The 20,172-nt window shown below is 40.0% G+C and overlaps 1 protein-coding gene across 3 annotated transcripts in view; it reads left to right on the top strand.

The window, feature by feature from the left end:
* Mgtor (Megator) overlaps positions 1-20,172 on the top strand; it is a 546,425-nt gene that overhangs the window by 276,717 nt on the left and 249,536 nt on the right. For all 3 annotated transcript variants that reach the window (XM_067145519.2, XM_067145521.2, XM_067145520.2), the window contains exon 22: positions 6,323-6,527. In XM_067145519.2, coding sequence (XP_067001620.2) covers positions 6,323-6,527 — 205 coding nt within the window. The remainder of the gene's footprint in view (positions 1-6,322; positions 6,528-20,172) is intronic.

Raw genomic sequence — 20,172 nt, forward strand, 5'->3', positions numbered from 1 at the left:
CATCTGCTATCACAAACATATCTCAACTAAATAGTATTTTTAACTTTTTCACTTTCATTGTTAAGACTCGCAATTCTGTTTTTAAGAACAAAACTAAATCGGACATTATGAACTATCTGGATATACTTGACCTGAGAAGCCGTTTACAGTTCTCTGATCTATGTTACTTTCACAAAATAATCAATGGCTACACCCAATGTAATACTCTTCCGGCATACTTCCCTATACACCTTCCTCCCCACCCTACACGCAACCGGCGCACTCATCATGTGTCCCATCCGCGCCTAACTTTACAACAACGCTCTATCTTCCACAGTCTCCCTACTCTTGGTAACTTGCTACCCGATATTGACATATTCACACCTTTCGCATCCTTCAAGCAAAAGTTACAAAAGGTTGTTTATACCTTTGTTATCTTTTATACATATTTAAAATTATTATTATTAGTGTAAAATGGCCCTCCATAGGCTGTATCTAATAATTAATTAAATAAATAAATAGATAACATCGATGGAGAGAACCACACAAAATGAGCAGCGATGGATGCCAAGAAAAATAGTTCCCGATCTACTATACTGAACTTCAGCTCATGTGAGCACGTCCCCTGTTCCCCCTTCCCGTGTCAGTTCTCCATCTCCACCACAACCAGCTTATCATTAACGCCGTGCGTCTATCTGACAAGTACTTCATTCTGAAATAGTGAAGCATCAAATGAAATCACTTCCTTTCACATAGCTGTACGTTGATTACGTACCATACCTATTTATTCCTTTATTGACCATGTAAAACCTACAGATTACTGACGAATACCGAGGGAAGAGAAGCAAGGTTTATTTTTATTTCATAATGCAATTTGTGTGAGGCACATGGAGACTTACAACATCAGTATAGGGTTCCGCTCTCGTGCAACGGCTGTCAGTGGCAGTTTTTCACAGTTCAAAAAGCTGAAAAACCCACTCGTGAGTGGGATTGCAAAATACAATGTTTCCAGGAATGTTGTAAATATTCTAGTCTCATCATTTGGAAGGTAAAAACGAACTCATGGTCCCCTCATGACAACATCTCTGCAGGTAGAGGGCGGTTACGAATATGAAGTACAAATTATTATTATTATTATTATTATTATTATTATTATTATTATTATTATTATCATCATCATCATCATCATCGAATACGCCAAGAATCTTATTCCCATACCGTGTTAAGGCCCTTCCTGTTTTATTTACGGCGAGTGCATAGTTTGAACTGACCTTTCGCTGGAGACTTGGATTTTCCCTGGAGTTTTAATTCCAAGCAAGCGGCGTAAACGTTGTACACAGAAACGCCGGTCAGCTGCGCAGTCTTTTTCACGTCTTCCACAGCCCACAGTGGATTCTAATCTCGTAGGCTACTGTAAACGTTTAAAATTAGGTTTAGATTTCCTACTTAATTTTTCTCCACTTTTGTTATCTTTAAAGTATTTCACAGGGGACTCAAGCGTCACAGCATCACACACGTCTTGCTCACAGCTGGCGGCCATTATGAATACTGAACATGCTGTTGCAGCCAGTATTGCCAACAGTTTTCTTGGATCCATATTCAACGTCACACATATTATGCGAACTTATCAGCAATGGAATGAACTCGAACAAAGCTTGCTAAGTACACAGTGTAATAAGATATAAATACCATATTAAATAATTATTATTTTGCTACATACACCACTGAGAAGAATAACTATTCATAGCCATCTACGTATGAATTATAGGAGTTGGTAACGAACCCGAAAAACATACAACCTGTGATATAGGGCAAAAAAATTTTATTCGTCAAGTCAGTTCACCAGAATATTTAACCAAACTGAAGAAAGCTCCTGACTTCAGGAACAAGTAACAAACCTAGGGAACTATTTGGCGCTGTGGAAGCCTTTTCACCGACCAGAAGTCTGACTAACATCAAAGGGACCGCTAAGGTCTTGAGTTGACTGTCAGTATAGTACAGAACATAAATGTGGGGGAAATACTGAACACAATAGAATGGGGCAACATTGGTCTTGCACTGAGGAACCTAACTGAATCCCTGATGCAGTCTGCATCCCCAAAACTGATAAAGAGGAAAAGCAAACCCTGGTTCGACAGTGAATGTTACACAGCACGGAACGTGGTCCTGGAAAAACTGAGTGATCTGAAAAAGATAGACACAAACGATGACACTCTAAGGCTTACCTATGCACATGCGAGAATGAGATATACCTCGCTCCTGAAGGCTAAGCAATAACAGTATACCCAGACCAAAGAAGAAGAATTAATACGAGAAGCAGAAGCAAAACCCTGCTAAGTCCTAGAGCCACGGAGAACCAAGGTGACCCCAAGTATCTCAATGACAATATAGGAAAAGAACTTCACAAATATACTTTAGAAGAAGAAAATGCAATACCATGCCAAAGGAAGTACCCCACTAACGGAAGAAGAAAGAATAACAGAAAACAGTTTGGTAAGCAATTGAACAAAAGCAAACCTCGAAAGGCAGCTGGCCCAGACAATATCTCAAACGAGCTGATGAAAGGATCAATGATTTATACCATTAAGTTATGGACAGCCCTATATAATAAGTGCCTAGAAATCATGGACACCCCTGTGGTATGGAGAGTATCGACAGTCAAAGTGATCTACAAAGGGAAAGGACCACAGAACATCTCAGAATCTTTTTCGTTTGCTATTTGCTTTACGTCGCACCGACACAGATAGGTCTTACGGCGACGATGGGATGGGAAATGCCTAGGAAGTGGAAGGATGCGGCCGTGGCCTTAATTAAGGTACAGCCCCGGCATTTGCCTGGTGTGAAAATGGGAAACCACGGAAAACCATCTTCAGGGTTGCCGACAGTGGGGCTCGAACCCACGATCTCCTGATTACTGGATACTGGCCGCACTTAAGCGACTGCAGCTATCGAGGGATAGCCCTGGAGTGTGCACCATTCAAGATAATGAACATCTTACTTAAAAAGATCCTTGACAACATAATGGCTGTTATACCTCGGGAACAGTACCGCTTTACTCCCGGAAGATCGAAACGGTGGGACATGTACTACAATTCGTAAGCGAAGCCCTGGCTAAACCAAAAGGCCATGCAGCATTCGTTGATTACAAGCAAGCTTTTGATTGGGTAAGTCTAGTACTTTTTATGTCAGATACAGTTAGGCATTTTATTTATATTAACTCGTATTTAATTCTGTACAGTGCTTATAATCTTTTATTTGCTTACAAAAATAAAATTTTAAAAAAATATTACAAGGTTTAAGCGAGCCACAAAAAATAAATATGAACTATTTTCATTTGATTGTTGTTGGCAATATTTGCGGTAATGTGGTGCCATCTATAACTAGCTTGACTATTGCATTGAAGTGTTGCCTGTCGCCGCTAGCACGTGGTCAGGAGTGATTCGCGTGTTTATGAAAGTTTTTTTCTTTGTGAGATAATTGTGGAATTTTATTTTAACGAGTGCTGTGCGATGTTGCGGAAACGACAACATAGTTATGAACAGCGAAATAATAATCCTTTGTGCAGCACAGTAGTCCTTAATAAGGGTCAGGCATTTTCCAACATAGTCATGAACAGCGAAGTGATAATCCTGATGAGAACTTCAAAATATATATTAACCGTATTTCAAATTAACCGATCAAAATAACACATGAAGGCCTGTATTTGAATTCGGGAAACAGCATTTACTTCGAAATATGCGTATATCAAATTAACCGACTTTGAATTAAAGAATTTTCGCTGTAAATTTTCTATAGTGCAAGCCATTTCTTTTCAGTTTCGACTTAGTTAATCTATATCTGGCAGATTTTTCAGTCTGTCAAAACTAACAATTATAGCTCATATAAAGACGGAAAGGAAGCAGCAGTTTCATCAATTGAATGGAAGTGCTTCATGAAGACAGCTGAACGGAAGCAGTCGGTGAAGAAGAAACTGAAGGACATGATGTACAAAGATGTAAATGATGTGATGTGGGATTGGTTTTTTAGTGGAAGAGCAAAAAAATTTACTCAGTGCTGCAGCAAAACGCACGCGAAGTAGCAGAAAAATTAACGGAAAACAGGCGTAACATAGTATGAAAGGTTCTCCTCATTATCTCGCACATTGTGTAAATTCACTATGCTAGCAGGTTCATCTGTAGAAAAATTTGCAGATGGGTACTCAGTTTCCTGTGTATTTCCTCTCCACAGTTGTGTCATATGCTATTCTTTATGGGATCTTTGAGCATTGAAACAACTTCAATGCAAGGTAAGACAGCATTTCCTGTTGTTGTTGTTGTTATTATTATTATTATTATTATTATTATTATTATGATCATCATCATCATCAGATCCTTGGTACACCCTGTATCGTTTATGATTTTGGCCAGGGATTTTTTAGAATTAAGGGCATTTTTGTAATAAATGTACATTTCAGTACTGCAATTAATTAAGTTCAGTAAAAAGACTGAAGTTGGAATTTGAGTAACACAAAAGAACTTGTATTAATAATTTTTTGCAGTGTAATGATGCTCACGTTATCTTGCTTACATTTTGTTCAGATGGCCGACAATGTAGTTTCTTCAAGATCGGGAGGGCCACCAAATAAAAGGTGCATTTCGAAAGAAGAAATATCGACTCGGCAGTTTTGCAATGATAAAGAGATTATTACATTACTTCACGATCTTAGAGACGATTCGCAGATAGGATGGAGTTTTTCGACACAGAAACATAGTCAGAAAGAACGGATGACGATGAAACAATTGGGAATCTTGGAGCTAATACTGAAGTTCCTTCATTGCCACGTGAAGAAGAGCAACACATTGTTGCAGGTGAATAATCTCCGCAATCGCAAAAAGTATCGCCAGCTGCTACTGCAAGAAAATGATTTTTACTAGACCCTCTGCAGTGCCAAAAATTCAGTTTTCGGGCAACTGAGGGTTCCAAGTGATCCCACCACTGTCAGTGTTTTGTATTTCTTGCTGTAGAATGTAACAGTAATTAGATGTACGTTCTGTTTGAAAGCATTGGGAAAGTGTCGAGAGTCAGTGACTGGGAGGATGCCACTGCTGAGGAAATGAAAAATTTTATAGTCATAGTATTTCTTATGGGGTTGATTTGCCTGAACCATAGAAGTTACCATTGGAAGTAATTTTTTTAGTTAGTTTGTTATTTTCCAAGTTCATTTCAAGAAATAGGATTTTACTGCTTTTGAGATCCAAAGAAAGCAAATGTCAGGTCATTTAATTTACAAAATTTGCCCAGTGATAGATAATTTCAATAATAAAATGAACTAATTGTCACCGATTCCGTGACCTCTCCATAGATAAGAGCGTGGTGTGGAGAGATCAGTTATGATGGAAACAATATATTACATGTCATAAATATAATTTTTGATCCGTATTGATGATATTTGATTTAAATAATAATAAGGATAAGTTAATGTAATTTGACATGTTAATTAATTAAAATGGTACATGTTTTGCCTAACATACAGGCATCATCAGCCATGGGTTTAACCTTGATATAAAATCAGGCACCTGATTTACATAAAACTAATTTATAAAAAACCTTGAAGAGACTTGAAAAAAAAAATTAACATATAGTAAAGACTAGTACAATGTTGGTTTTAAAGATATTGCTATGAGTGAGAAGTTGACAATTAGTTAAAATATTTGCAATATTGACATTGGAAGACTACTATTGTAAGTAAAATGAATAAAGCAACAGTTTGTTATAGACAAGTGGTAAAATTGCTATAAAATGATGTTGACTGACTAGGGGTTAGAATTAGATAATGACGATAATGGCGATCAAAATCGTATTTTTTAAAACATAATGTTGCCAGATGGTCAAGTGACCTATAATTATTTGTTTATGTAAGATAAAAGTCAAAAGTCAATAGCATATGGTGAAGTTGTGGTTCACTTTGATGAAGAAGTACGAGGTTGTAGTTGAAGGTTAATATACGATGTTTATATTGGACCTCTATGGACCATCTCATTTGATACAATGCTATAACGCTCTTAAGAATATGGGTTTGTTGAATGTTGGTCAAAAAGGCAATGTGACAGTTGATTGTTGGATCAGAAGTAGAATCTGTAAAAGGAAACCAGAAGCGTGGTGTTAATTGTATGAAAAAATCGTAATAAACTTGTAATCGTAATAAGAGTTTTGAAGCATATATAAATTGAAATTAGCTTTTTTTATGGTCATTCACTTCATCATTCAGTAATTTTCGTGATAAGATACATGCCTTACAAAATAAGATATTTCTGCAATAGAGAATCGTTTCTGTTGTTAAATCTAAAATTACTGTTTGTTATAGGTGAGCAGTTCTCATGAGGAAGCAGAGTCTCTCAGGAAAGAAAATGATAACTTAAAATCATCCGCTGCAGATAAAGAAGAAAGAGCTAAGCAGGTCTTGAAAACAGCTCGGCAGAAGATTATGCATCTTACAGAATCTAAGAACTCATTGGCACAGCAACTTGCTGAAGTGCAGAATAGGATAGAAGCTGCTGAGCAGAGCAAGGGTAAGTAGTTTTACCTATGTGATTTAATTATGGAATCTCTTATCAGGTGATTTAAAGTAAATTTTCCAAATTTGTTTTCATGCGCTATTGAGTGTTACCATTAATAGGTCCATAAATTCTTAAGATCTTTCATACCCAAGTTACAAATATTTTTTTCCATCTTTGCTAGTAGAGTTTATTATCTGGTCCACAAATAATTGTAGGTCTGATTGTAGATTTGTGTAGGCTCAGACAGTAAAACACTGGCCTTCAGACTCCCAAATTGGCAGTTTAGAGCCTGGCTCAGTCCAGTGGTTTTGAAGGTTATCAAATATGCCAGGCTCCTGTTGGTAGATATACTGGCACCTATAAGAACTCCTGTGCAACAAAATTCCTGCACCTCAGAATCTCTGGAAACGTACAAAGTAGTTACATGCGATTTAAATCCATTGTTATTTGTTTTGTATAGGTGGATTTTTAATGTATAAGATTAGTATATCTTCCATTTTATTCAGGCTAATGCTTTGTCATATTTTGAGCATTCTTTCTTCACTTTCAGTTTTAATTCCATTTTCATCAGTTACGAGGAAACTCTCATATTTAAAATGTTCTTTTTCAAATGTAGGCCATTCAGTATCTAGTGCCTTTATTTAGTCCTCTTCGTTCTTATTAATCACTAGAGTTAATTTTCTCGTAGATATTTAGGCCAATCTGAAGACGAGACCATATCTTATACAGTCTGTGTAACATACTGTATTTTTGCTAATCTTCCTCAGATACTGCGTCTGCAAAACTAAATGCTGAATGGTCCTATGGTGCGTAGTTCCTCCTGAATTTATCTTTTTGTGTGTGCTAATTACATTTCCGTAAAGAACACGCAAGAACACAGTAAATCATACTTTTCAAGCAAGTGTTTCCCAGCATCATTTTAACCAGCTTTACCACTTTCACATGGGATTCCAAATTCCTCAGTCATTTATATCAACTGATTTCAGTTGACACTGTTGTATGTTTTTAATGAGAGTAAAGTTGGTGTTCTACATTTGTTTGTTTGTTTGTTTGTTTGTTTGTTTGTTTGTTTGTTTGTTTCTTCTTCTTCTTCATTTCGAATCACCCATCTTTGGGGTACGTCAGATCAATCACTTCTTAGGTGCTTGTGCTCTTTTCTTGTCCCAATAGTTCTTCATTCTAACTAATCTCCTCCTCCTTTCCTCCTCTGATATCTGAATTGGTTTTCTGGTGTTGTTCTTAACTTGGAACCTCTTAGTTTTGTCTTTGGTTACGGTTTTGGCTGTACCATTCTTTAACATGAGTTTGGTAATCATAAGATCTCTCAGATCCTTTTCAACTTCCTTAAACCAATTGGGTTTAGCCTTTTTTTTTTGTAAAAAGGAGTCAAAGATCTGTTTAGTTAATCTGTCAGGATTCATTCGGAATATGTGTCCATAGAAATAAATCCTCTTCCTCATGGTATCCATGTGTCTCCGAATTTACGTAGAGGGATTCGTTTCTATAAAAAACTTGTTTGTTATTTTGGAATTTGGGACCCATGATCTTCCTCAATATTTTCCTCTACTTGATTTCTAATTTCTCCATTTGCCCTTTCCTCCCCCTCACTGCTGTCCCTGCTGCATAGAGTGCTTCCGGCTTAATTACTGTGTTATAATGCCTTATTTTGGTGTTCCATGAGAGGGCTTTTTTATTGTATGTGTTTTTGGTTTTCTGGAAAGCTAGTTCTATTTTGGTCCTTCTCGCTTCCATTGCTTTCCCCTCAAGGTTGTTCCATTCAATCCATTCCCCTAGGTACTTGAAACTCTTCACCACCTCTATTTTTTGAGCTCGTACTTTAATTCTCTTAGGAGTGTCAAGTATATTCGCCATGATCTTTGTCTTTTCGAAAGAAATCTTAAGTCCTATCTTCCTCACCTGCTCTTTTAATTCGGCGATTTGTTCTTTTGCTTCCTCCCACTTTTCTGCGAGCAGCGCCAAGTCGTCAGCAAATGCCAAGCACTTAATCATGGTTCCTTTGTTTTTTGTTCCAAGTTTTATTCCCCCTCTCGTTCTTACATTCCATTCCCTCACAACTTTTTCAAGTGCACAGTTGAACAACAGACGGGAGAGGCCATCCCCTTGCCAGACCCCTGTTCTGACCTCAAAAGGTTCTGATAGTTCGCCCATGAATCGGACTTTAGAGGACGTATTCGTGAGCGTCTCCTTGATCATGTTTAAAGTTTTCCCGTCCAAGCCAAACTCCTCCAAATTATTGGACGACGACTCTCTATCTATGGAATCGTAAGCTTTTTGGAAGTCTACAAAAGTCACTATATACGATTTTGTCCTCTGCTTCTGGTATGCTAAAATGTTTCTGAGGTTTAATATCTGTTCAGGGCAAGATCTTCCTTTCCTAAACCCTGCTTGATACTCCCCAAGTTAGCGATCCAACTGAGGTTCAGCTCTTTGCAGTAATGCTCTGGACAATATCTTGTATGTCACATCCACCAGTGAAATCCCTCTATAGTTGTTGGGATCCGATTTCAAACCTTTTTTGTGAACAGGGTGGATCAGGGCCATTTATCCATTCTTCTGGAATAACCTCATTCTTCCATATCTCTTCAAAAAGTTTTTGGAGTGAGACAATTGCATTTTTGCTTGCATACTTCCATAATTCAGCTATCTGATTTTTTCCCGATGCCTTGTTATTTTCCATATGAGTTAGTATTGTCTGGATCTCGCTTATAGATGGGGGTTTAGAGTCAGGGTTGGGGGATGACTTCGGTCCACCATCGAACGCCATCATTTGGCGTGGTTCTTCACAATTCAGAAGTTCCTTGAAATATTCCGTTTGTTTATTTATTTATTAATTAATGAATTTATTTGTTTATTTTTTAATATTTTGATTCAAACAGGTACAGACCTAATGATAAGGAACACAAGTGATAAATACATTAATACTACTGCACAAATTCCCTATTACTCGTGTATTAGACTCCCCTCGCGAGTTAGACCCCCTTGGGTTTTCGAGACGAGGAAAATGAAACAAATTAATCTTGCATAGAAGACTCCCCAACGTGATTCATCAGAGAAGAACGGCGATTCTGCTTTGAAGTGGCTACAAACCTTATGCACGTCTGTACGACCCACGCAATGAAAACTCGCGTCGAAGTCATGCGGTGCATCTGTGTTTCGTAGTTGAGAAATGTCCACCTCCATAGCATAGGTCTACTTCAGCTCTGATGGCGTCGCACAAATAGGTGAATAGTTTCGAGTCCAACCCGCGCATTGCAAGCACACATCAGTCATGTATGTATGTTTGTGTTTTGTAGTTAAGAAAATCTGCCAGCGTAATGGTTAGCGCAATTGCTGTAGCTGCCATTCTCTGGAGTCCGAGTTCGATTCCTGGTACCGTATTGCTAGAGATTTGTGAATGGCAGGAAGGTTGATTTGCAGTAAAAATGGTACGTGCAACTTCCTTCCATTGGGTGCATGTTTAAAAAGGTGCTGCACTACCTCAGGATGAGGAAATGAGTTCACTTTAGTTAAGAGATATTCACGGTCGTTGCTGTTAATATTGTAGGCGGGATCATTAACAAACTGATCCTTTAATATCTCATAAATCAGGCCGATATAGGTATTTTTTGGAGAGAAGTAAGTTTAAAACTTGATAAAAACTATCCAGTCGTAAGGATTGTTTTACTCGCCAACGTACCTAACAGATGATGATGATGATAATAATAATATTGATTTTGTGCAAGTATCGAGCTAGAATTATTATTATTATTATTATTATTATTATTATTATTATTATTATTATTATGAATATTGCTGTTTGTTTTACGTCGCACTGACACAGATAGGTCCTAAGGCAACAATGAGATACGAAAGGCCTAGGAACGGAAAGGAAGTGGCTGCGGCCTTAATTAAGGTACAGGCCCAGAATTTGCCTGGTGTGAAAATGGGAAACCACAGAAAACCATCTTCAGGGCTGCTGGCAGTAGGTTTTGAACCCACTATCTCCCGGATGCACGTTCACAGCTGCGCGCTTCTAACCGCACGGCCAACTCGCCCGGTATTATTATTATTATTATTATTATTATTATTATTATTATTATTATCACTTGTGATGTACGTCCACTTATTAGTATCATTATTAGTTTACGATCACATTATTTGTGTGGTTATGTCATGAAATATTTGCTGTATATAGATATTATGAGTTTAGTTATTGTACATACATACATATCCCACGTCATTCCATCTTAAGTGATGGGTCGGCAAACAAGGCTTCTCCACCAGTTGCGGTCCCTGAACTTCTCTCCTCCTTCAATGCTTTCCAAAGTATGTCCTCTCTGTTGAATGTCAATCTTCACCATGTCCTTGTACCTGAGTCTTGGTCGCCCTCTTGGTCTTTTGTCTTCAAGTTTTAGATCGTACATTTCTTTGGTAATCTGTAATCACCCATGCGTCGCATATGTCCATACCATCTCAGTCGCTGCACTGTTATTTTGTCCTGCAGTCTTACAACTTGAGCCTGCTTGCAGATTTCCTCATTACGGACTCTGTCCCTCTGTGTTTTGCCGATCGTGCTACGGACAAATTTCATTTCTGCTGCCTGGATTCTACTAACATCTTTGTTTCTCATGGTCCATGTTTCACAACCATAGGTCAGGATTGGTACGCAATAAGTTTCATATATGACTCTTACATTTTGTTGGTATTTTCTTGTTCCATATTATGTCTTTAACTATTTTGTAAAAGTTGCTACCTGCCTGAATTCTGTGGGAAATTTCCTTATCTATAGAACCACTATTAGAGATAACACTTCCAAGATACTTGAATGGATGGTTCATTTGTAGCTGTTTCCCCTCCATTTCAATGTGTCCCATTGGTTGCCCGTATCTCTTCATGACCATAACCTCCCCCTGTGGGTGGGGGCAGTAGAATAACACCCACGGTATCCCCTGCCTGTCGTAAGAGGTGACTAAAAGGGGCCCCAGGGGCTCTGAACTTTGGAGCGTGGTTTGGCGACCACGGGGCCTTAGCTGAGTTCTGGCATTGCTTCCACTTACTTGTGCCAGGCTCCTCACTTTCATCTATCCTATCCGACCTCCCTTGGTCAACTCTTGTTCTTTTCCGACCCCGACGCTATTAGGTTTGCGAGGGCTAGGGAGTCTTTCATTTTCACGCCCTTCGTGGCCCTTGTCTTCCTTTGGCCGATATCTTCATTTTTCGAAGTATCGGATCCCTTCCATTTTTTCCTCTGATTAGTGTTATATAGAGGATGGTTGCCTAGTTGTACTTCCTCTTAAAACAATAATCACCACCACCACCATGACCATAACCTCACTTTTCTATTGGCTGAAGATGAGTCCATATTCTTTAGCAGATTCTGCCCAGGAGTTTACTTGTCCTTGAAGATCTTCTGTAGAGTCTCCCCACAAGCATATATCATCCGCGAACAATATAACTTTCATTTTCTTACCTCCAATGGTTTGGTGAACTTTTCTCTGAATCTCGTTCATCACAGTGATGAAAACAAGAGGAGACAGAACACCACCCTTTTTTAACCCAGATTTTATATCAAAGGTTTCAGTCATTCCTACAGGTGTTTTGACTTTACTTCGGGTATCTTCATAGAGTTTAGTTATTGTAGTTAGTTATTGTAAGAACCTTTATATAATTTATTATTACCTGTATACATAATTGTGATACACACTGTAACTTCCAGAATGGCACTAGATCATGGTAGAATATTCTGTACAATTTAACCATGTTGTTAGGCACTCGAGAATTTACGACGAGGTATTTTGATAATGTACCTTTCTAAAAGCCTGGACAGGCATGTGTCTAATGAGGTGGTCTTGATGGTCACGACAAGTTATTACTTAGTTGGAGTTATGGGTTAACAGGTTATACTCGTGACCACGTGTTGTGACATGCTTGTAAGCAGTCAACTGTTTCAACTATGTTTTAAGGTTGCATTCTCCGTGTTGAAGTGATAGGCAGTTGTTAAAATGGCGGCTTTGTTGATGTTCTCGGAGTGAAGTGTGTTGTTTGTGATCCAGTGATTAATGTTATGTGCATTCAGAGTGTAAATAATTATAAATATATCCGTGTACACAAGTTGACAGCATTTTGTGTGAGTCATTTTGGATACATCATTGGCGACCGTGGGACAGGACGTAAGAATTTACAAGTGTTGCAGATCAGAGTGCAAGTGATACTGGAGAATATGTCGCTGAAACAACTCAAAGATGAACTTACCAAGAGGAATCTACTGACGAACGGGAAGAATAAATTGCTACAGACACGGCTACGGGAAGATCTTGTGGAAAAAAGAGAAGATCCCGAAAAGGTTTTCATTGAACTCTTATCAAGATTCGGAGACAGAAGAGGAGGTAAATATAACCGAAATGTGTTCTAACCTAATGACCATGATGCAGGCACTAAATAACAAAATTTCTGACGTCCATTCCGGCCTAACAGGACAGATAGCAGATCAAATTTTAAAAGTAAATGAGAAAATTTCACACAAAATTTCTCAAGCTAACTCAGTTTTAACCGAACAAATATCACAAGTGTACACACAGGTCTACAAAATTGAACAGGGCCTAGAATTGAAAATTTCAACTGTATATGACGAAATTTCATTGCAAATAAGCGACTTTACCAATTAGTTAACACAGCAGATATCGGACATCAGGTCAAAACTGGGACAGGTTGACCAGAACGATAGTAGAGTAAGCCAGCTGTAAGGGGATATCTTGGACCTCAAGGAAGGGGTGGAAATCCAGGTTTCTGGCATAAAACAACAGGTTGAGGAGAGGATTTGTAACATCAAGGGAAATTTTGAAAGCCGAATCTCTGCCATCGAGGGAAATCTTAGGAGCCGTATTTCTGCTGTTGAAGGAAGGTTAGAAAACTGGTTTTTGACCATCAAGAGAGATGTGCAGAATATATGGGAAAACATTCTTCATGCGGTAGAAGATAGATTAACGTAAACAGGACGTATCACCATACCTCTAACCCCCTCGAACCTAACCGGCAGTACAGCAGGCCTAGACTCGAAGGTAATTATTCTTCCAAAATACCACAAGTGACTAGAGGAGAACCAGACTAGCTTGGTTGAGGGATCGGTCGGCCTATTAGGAAGGACAAATTTAAGGGTACATCTTCGTGCAACTCATCACACCGCGATTTACCGCGATTAAGGGGGCAAATCGCTACTTGGTGGAACAACGTGAAGGGTTTCAGTTTAAGCTGGGCGGACTTCAAGAGGGAATTCCTTTGCTAGGTTTAATTCTGAAGGGGTGAAGAGCTCCATGAAAAGGAAGCTACTGACAGAGGCACAACCCATTGGCATGAGGGCTAGTGCCTTCGTCCTACAGAAGTACCAACTCTTCAAGCGTCTGCATCCGGAAGGAAGTGAAAAAGAGATCTTACCAGGTACTCCACAATAAGATTCGACCCCTAGTAAAAGTATCACAATCCAGATCCTTTGATGATCTACGCAGAATCATCACCCAGCTGGAGGAGGAACACAACAGCATCACTACAGAAGAGACCAGTGCATTTAGGAAGTGCTGTCAGTGTGGAAGAGCAGGACACCTGAAGAATAAGTGCCCAGCCTTTACATTGGGAAAACTAGGTCCAGCCCATTCTGGATTGAGGGGGAGGGATGGGACCGGGAACAGGAATGCGCCTCAAGACCTGACAGATAAGCAACCCTGGTCATGTAGGTGAGGGATTTGTCAGATTGTGAGTTGAATAGGCCAACCCTGCCCAGCTATCATTTTAAAGATTGGCAACAAGAATTTTTCAGCCAGCAAGCCAGTCATTTGTCAATGGGACCATCGCCAGATTACTACCGCCTCTGAAGTCCCTCTACCTCGGAAGGGTAGAGGGAGCAGCTGACGGGGTAACCTATTCCATTCAAGGACAGACTAACCCAACAGCTAAATGCATGAATGTGCCTGTTGTAATTGGTGTTGCAGTGATTCAGAACCTGATACCTGACATCATATTAGGTCATAACTTTCTGATGGAATACAAGGTGATTCTAGACTACGCAGCTCATGAAGTTTTTTGGGAAAAGACAGATGTCTGAGGGTGGCCTAGCATGATGGAAATCTCCGGACTCGCAAGGATACAGAAGTCTACATAAACCTGGGAGATATCCAGTTAATACATCGACTGAGTGAAGAAGAGGAGCTGAGACACACCTTAAAGGACTTTCCGAAAGTCGTCACCAATTAAATAAGATGGACTACCGCGGTAACGCACACCATTGATTGCAGCGCTTCCTCACGTATCGAGCAACGTCCATATCCAATCAACCCGGATAAGTGCAACTTCGTCATTCAGAAAATTCAAAAGAACTAAGGACAAGGTCTCATTGAACGCTCTACATCCTGTTGGGCTTCACCTATCATCCTACCAAAGAAGAAGAATGGGTAGTATCGACTCTGTGTGGATTTCTGGAAGTTCATCTAGAAGACCGTTAGTGATGCCTACCCTACGCCTGACCTGAAAGACTCGCTGAAACAAGTGGGTCTAGGATTTTCAGCACGCTGGATCTCAACTCCCCGCATACTGGCAAGTGGAGGTCGAGGGAAGTTCTAGACCACTGACCGCCTTCATGACACAGAGAGGACCGTGAAAGTTTGCAGTAATGCCGTTAGGATTGAAGAATGCTCCTGCCACCTTCATGTGACTGAGGGAAAAGGTATTATCAGGATATGTTGGAGATTTTGGCAAGTGTATCTCGACAACATTTTAATTCACAGTAAGAATTTTCAAGAACACCTTGTACTACTGAGGAATGTACTGGAACGACTGAAGATTCATGGACTGACTTGCAAACTGGAGAAGTGCAACACTTCGCCCTGTCCTGTGTAGAATATCTTGGCCATGTCCTAACATCTGAAGCCTGAGAAAGGCAAGCGGAGAAGAATCGAGCTATCGAAGAAGCTGAACGCCTGCGGACCAAGTGAGAAGTACGTCAGGTCCTTGGCTTGTGTGGATGGTATAGCAGCTTCGTGCCACACTTTGAAGAGAAGTCTAAACCACTCACTGATGTACTCCATAACAACCGCCCATTCTGATGGACCAACACGGAAGAGTCAGTATTCCAAGGCGTTAAGGCTGCGACATGCAACGCTCCTGGTCCAGCCCATCCCGACCCTCAACGGAAGATGTGCCTGCAGACGGATGCGAGTGACTCCAGCTTAGGAGCAGTGTTATTCCAGAAGGGGAGTGACGGCGGAAGAAACATAGAGTATGCCAGCAGGAAGCTATCTCCCACTGCACATCGCTACTGCACTGCCTAGAAGGAAGCCTTAGCCATGGTGTGGGCCGTAGACAAATTCAGAGGCTACTTGGAGGGAAGTAAGTTCCAGCTCTACACTGATAACGCTGTTCTCAAATGGTTGAATTTGTTCTCTGGCTCAAAATCTAAATTGATGCAATGGGCTCTATTAATCGCAGAATTTGAAATTGATGTGTGTCACGTCCCAGGACCGACAAAAATAGGAGCAGACAGCTTATCTAGGCACTCGGCGATGGAACCTGAAGCTAGGAGCACCATTGTGGAGAGGGAGTTCCCACGAAAACACCAGAGTGAGCCTAAGGAACCTGTCGTTATGAGCATCAAGAAGGAACTTGATCTGGGAGTAATCAAACAGTGGCAAGAACAAGATAAGCCCTGTAGGAGCATGACACAGTGGGTTGGGAGACAGAACACTGATAGTCGACTTGACCTGAGGGTATTCAAGATGTGCTATAAAAACTTCCGGGTTAACAGAGGACTCTTAATGTACAGGTCGCACCTCTCCACGCCTGCAGTAGTGGTGATCCCCAGACAGCACACGACGGATATCCGCGAGAAATTCCACGACAGCACTGAAGCCAGACATCCAGGAGGCGAAGAAACATATCAGTCTATCCGTTGAAGATTATTCTGGGTCAGCATGTGGAAAGACATCCTGGACTATGTGAAGGGTTGGTACGTCTGTGCCTTCACCAAGGCGAGCAACTGGAAGGCAGATTCCAGTCAGCAAAGGAGATGGCTGCCTCGCCCTTGGGAGGTCATATCACTGGACTTTATGGGTCCTTACCCTAGAACACCACGGGGTAAAACAGGGCTCCTAGTAATCAGCTACCTCTTCACAAGATGGATTGAGGCCTTTCCAATACCAGAAGCCACAATGGGACGCATCACTAGCCTTCTACAAGATGAGGTATTCAGCCACTACGGTTATCCACGGTGCTTTCTGTTAGACAATGGGAGTCGATTAATGTTGAGGAAGTGGCAGCGAATGATGATGGAATGGGGTGTGGAGCACTGGACCACCCCTGTCTACAATCCAAGAACAGAACGACGGAACCAGGAGCTATAAAGGATGCTACGGGTCCACCTAACAGGCAATGAAAATCGACTGTGGGACTGTCAGATACCGCAGTTACTGTTTGCCCTGCAACGACGCGTCAACCATGTCACCGGCCATTCCCCAGTCGAGCTGTTCCTTGGTCGACAGCTATATGGCACTGGGGATTGGGAGATTCATCTACCATCCACTTCTGGTCAAGATGATGCAGCGGTTTCCCTGGCAGAATGGCAGCAACAGCGACAGGAGGACATCAAGGAGAAACAAGCTTTGGCTGAGAAGAAATCCCTTACCTAGGCCAAGGCTCAAGATGTCGAAGAGACCCAGATCGTCCTACCAGGCCAACAAGTACTGCGGCATAACCACCCAGTCAGTAATAAGATTGGAGAGTTTCACGCAGGTCTCGCACCCAAGTGGGTTCGCCCCATTGAGGTGGATAAGCAACTAGGCCATTGGGTCTACTTACTGAAGACCAACCCTCCTGTAAAGGTCCATGCATCGAAGTTGCGGCGAGTCACCCCACCGCTGCCGACTGCGCATACAGAGTAAGCCTGGAGGAGAGGCTACTAATGACACAGCACCATCTGGTCATCACGAGGATAACGCATCAACTATCATCGAGGAAGAGGCGGATAGCGAGGCGACGCCGACCTCGGACGCGGCACAAGCTAGTCAAGAGGAGGAGAGTACATCTAGCTGCATCGAGGAAGAATGAAGATTCAGTCTACGACCAAGGCAAAGTCGACGAGTGTGACAGTGTGAAAATTGTTTCAAGTTATAGGGGATATATTGACACAAGTGTGATAAACTGATATAACTTGAAAACAATATTCTCTCACCCATGGGTAAATCGTGCAAGTATCAAGCTTGAATTATTATTATTTTACGATGATTATTATTATTATTATTATTATTATTATTATTATTATTATTATTATTATTATTATTATTATTATTACCTGGTGTAAATCCACTATTAGTATCGTTATTAGTTTACGATCGCATTATTTGTGAGGTTATGTCATGAAACATTTGCTGTATATAGATATTTGAGAGTTTAGTTAATATATCAAGCTGTATATAATTTATTATTACCTGTATATGATGTGTAAACCGCTACAGAATTGTGAAACACACTGTAACTTCCAGAATGGCACTAGATCATGGTAGAATATTCTGTGCATTATAACCATGTTGTGAGGCACCCGAGAATTTATGAGAAGGTATTTTAGTAAGTCTTTCTAGAAGCCTGGCCAGGCACGTTTGTAAGGAGGTGGTCTTGATGGTAATGACGAGTTATTACTTAGTTGGAGTTATGGGTTGACAGGTTATACTAGTGACCACATGTTTTGACATGCTTGAAAGCAGTCAACTCTTTCAACTAACTGTGTTTTAAGGGTGCAATCTCAGTGTTGAAGTGATAGGCAGTTGTTAAAATGGCGGCTTTGTTGATGTTCTCGGAGTGAAGTGCATTGTTTGTAATACAGTGATTAAGGTTATGTGCATTCAATTCGTAAATAATTGTAAATAAATCCGTGTACACAAGTTGACAGCATTTTGTATGCGTCATTGTGGATACATCTTCGTCCGTAACGATGGAATGACTCAACAGTGTTTTAGAACTTTCATTCCATATGCAGTATAACCAGATTCAAATCGAGCCATAGTGAAAGTGTCAAAAATAGGAATACAGTAGAAGTCAGTTATAAGGAGAATTCATAACGGTCAGAAATTTACTCGCTATAACGGATTGTTCGTAAACGTTGGGGTAAAACCCATACACATTAAAATCTGTATGAAACGGCAATCAGTTTGTTCAAAACTTGCATTTTCGCAGATGATATCCACACTATAGCTTACCCGTTTATTTTACAAACTTTGAGATACTACGTAAAAGTGTATATAGTAAAACCTCGTTAAGATGTTTCTACAGAGGACAAGGGAAAACGTGTTAAGCGAGAAAACATACTACTGAATATACAAATAAAAACCATCGAACAGAGATATGGAAACACTGGGTAATATTTTTTCCAGCATAATGGGATTTTACGTCGTATGTATTTGCGGGTACAGTGAAAACTCTGAGAAGAGAGTATTGAAAGGTGTGAAAAGCACAAGAGAACAAATATGAAAACTTATTCTGCTGGGGATATAAAATAATAGTGAACTGAAAAGTGTTACAAGCACCAAACAACAAGTATCAAAACATTATAACTGGTCCCATAAAAATATCAAAGTATTATTGCAGATCTGCAGATCACACTCTTTCTAAAACAATAATGTTAGTAGAAGCCTTTTATTTCGGACCAGTTGGTTATTAAACATTCTTTTTCTCATAACACATTTGGACATTGAATTGGAGGTTATACACAGCCATGTGCGACTGCAACAGAATGACTTTGGCTGCCATTTTGAATCAAACATAACTTTTGACCGACCTTGACCAATTTGAATGATCGACACAAAACTGGAGGGTGTGAGTTTCTACATTCACACGATCACGGCAGTTCTGTGCGCTTGAAGATGTGTATACCAGTTGACTTGCTGACAAACAGACTTTAATTTTGTCTTCATTAGTAAGGAATTTCACGACTTTTTCCGTATGTGTAATTAGGCTATCACCAGACAAATATGCACCATGCTGGTCAACTTCACATGATTATGTTCCAGATGTAGGCTATCGCGCGACAAATATTCGCTACCCTTCACTGTACAAAGAAACATGAAATACATTTCTAACTTCTGAATTGAATGTGAAATACAAACACAAACAGGCTCATTATGTTATTCTGCAGTTTCACTGCTAACCGGGAAACAAAACTGAACATTTGTAAGGCTAATGGCTTGCTCCACGAAGGTGCAATTCATCCTGTGAACTTCAAGAATTCAAGGCCTTTTCCGTTATCACGAAACTGCGGCGAGTACTCTTACTTGAGTTGGAAATCATGTTCCCTCCACAAGGGATGACAAATAACATTTCCAGGACTAGCAAAAATGTGATTGTGCTAAGTGGTAATACAAAAATTTCTGACATAAGTGAGGTGTTTTTATATAGATTTAATACGATGAGAATCGGAACTTCGAATTTACAGCGTGCTAATCGGGAAAATATGTTCATGGGGAACGTACTAACGAGATTTCGCTTTATTTAATTTCATTTTGAAGAAATTATTGCACAACTCCAGAGTCTTCTGTGACAAATGTTTTTTCTTATTCAAACAGTCACCTAACTGTATATGTATCATGAAAACATACACTTCTGTTCATAAAAACCAGAACACCTT

Source organism: Anabrus simplex, chromosome 4, assembly GCF_040414725.1.
Source record: "Anabrus simplex isolate iqAnaSimp1 chromosome 4, ASM4041472v1, whole genome shotgun sequence".
Classification (NCBI taxonomy): Eukaryota; Metazoa; Arthropoda; class Insecta; order Orthoptera; family Tettigoniidae; genus Anabrus; species Anabrus simplex.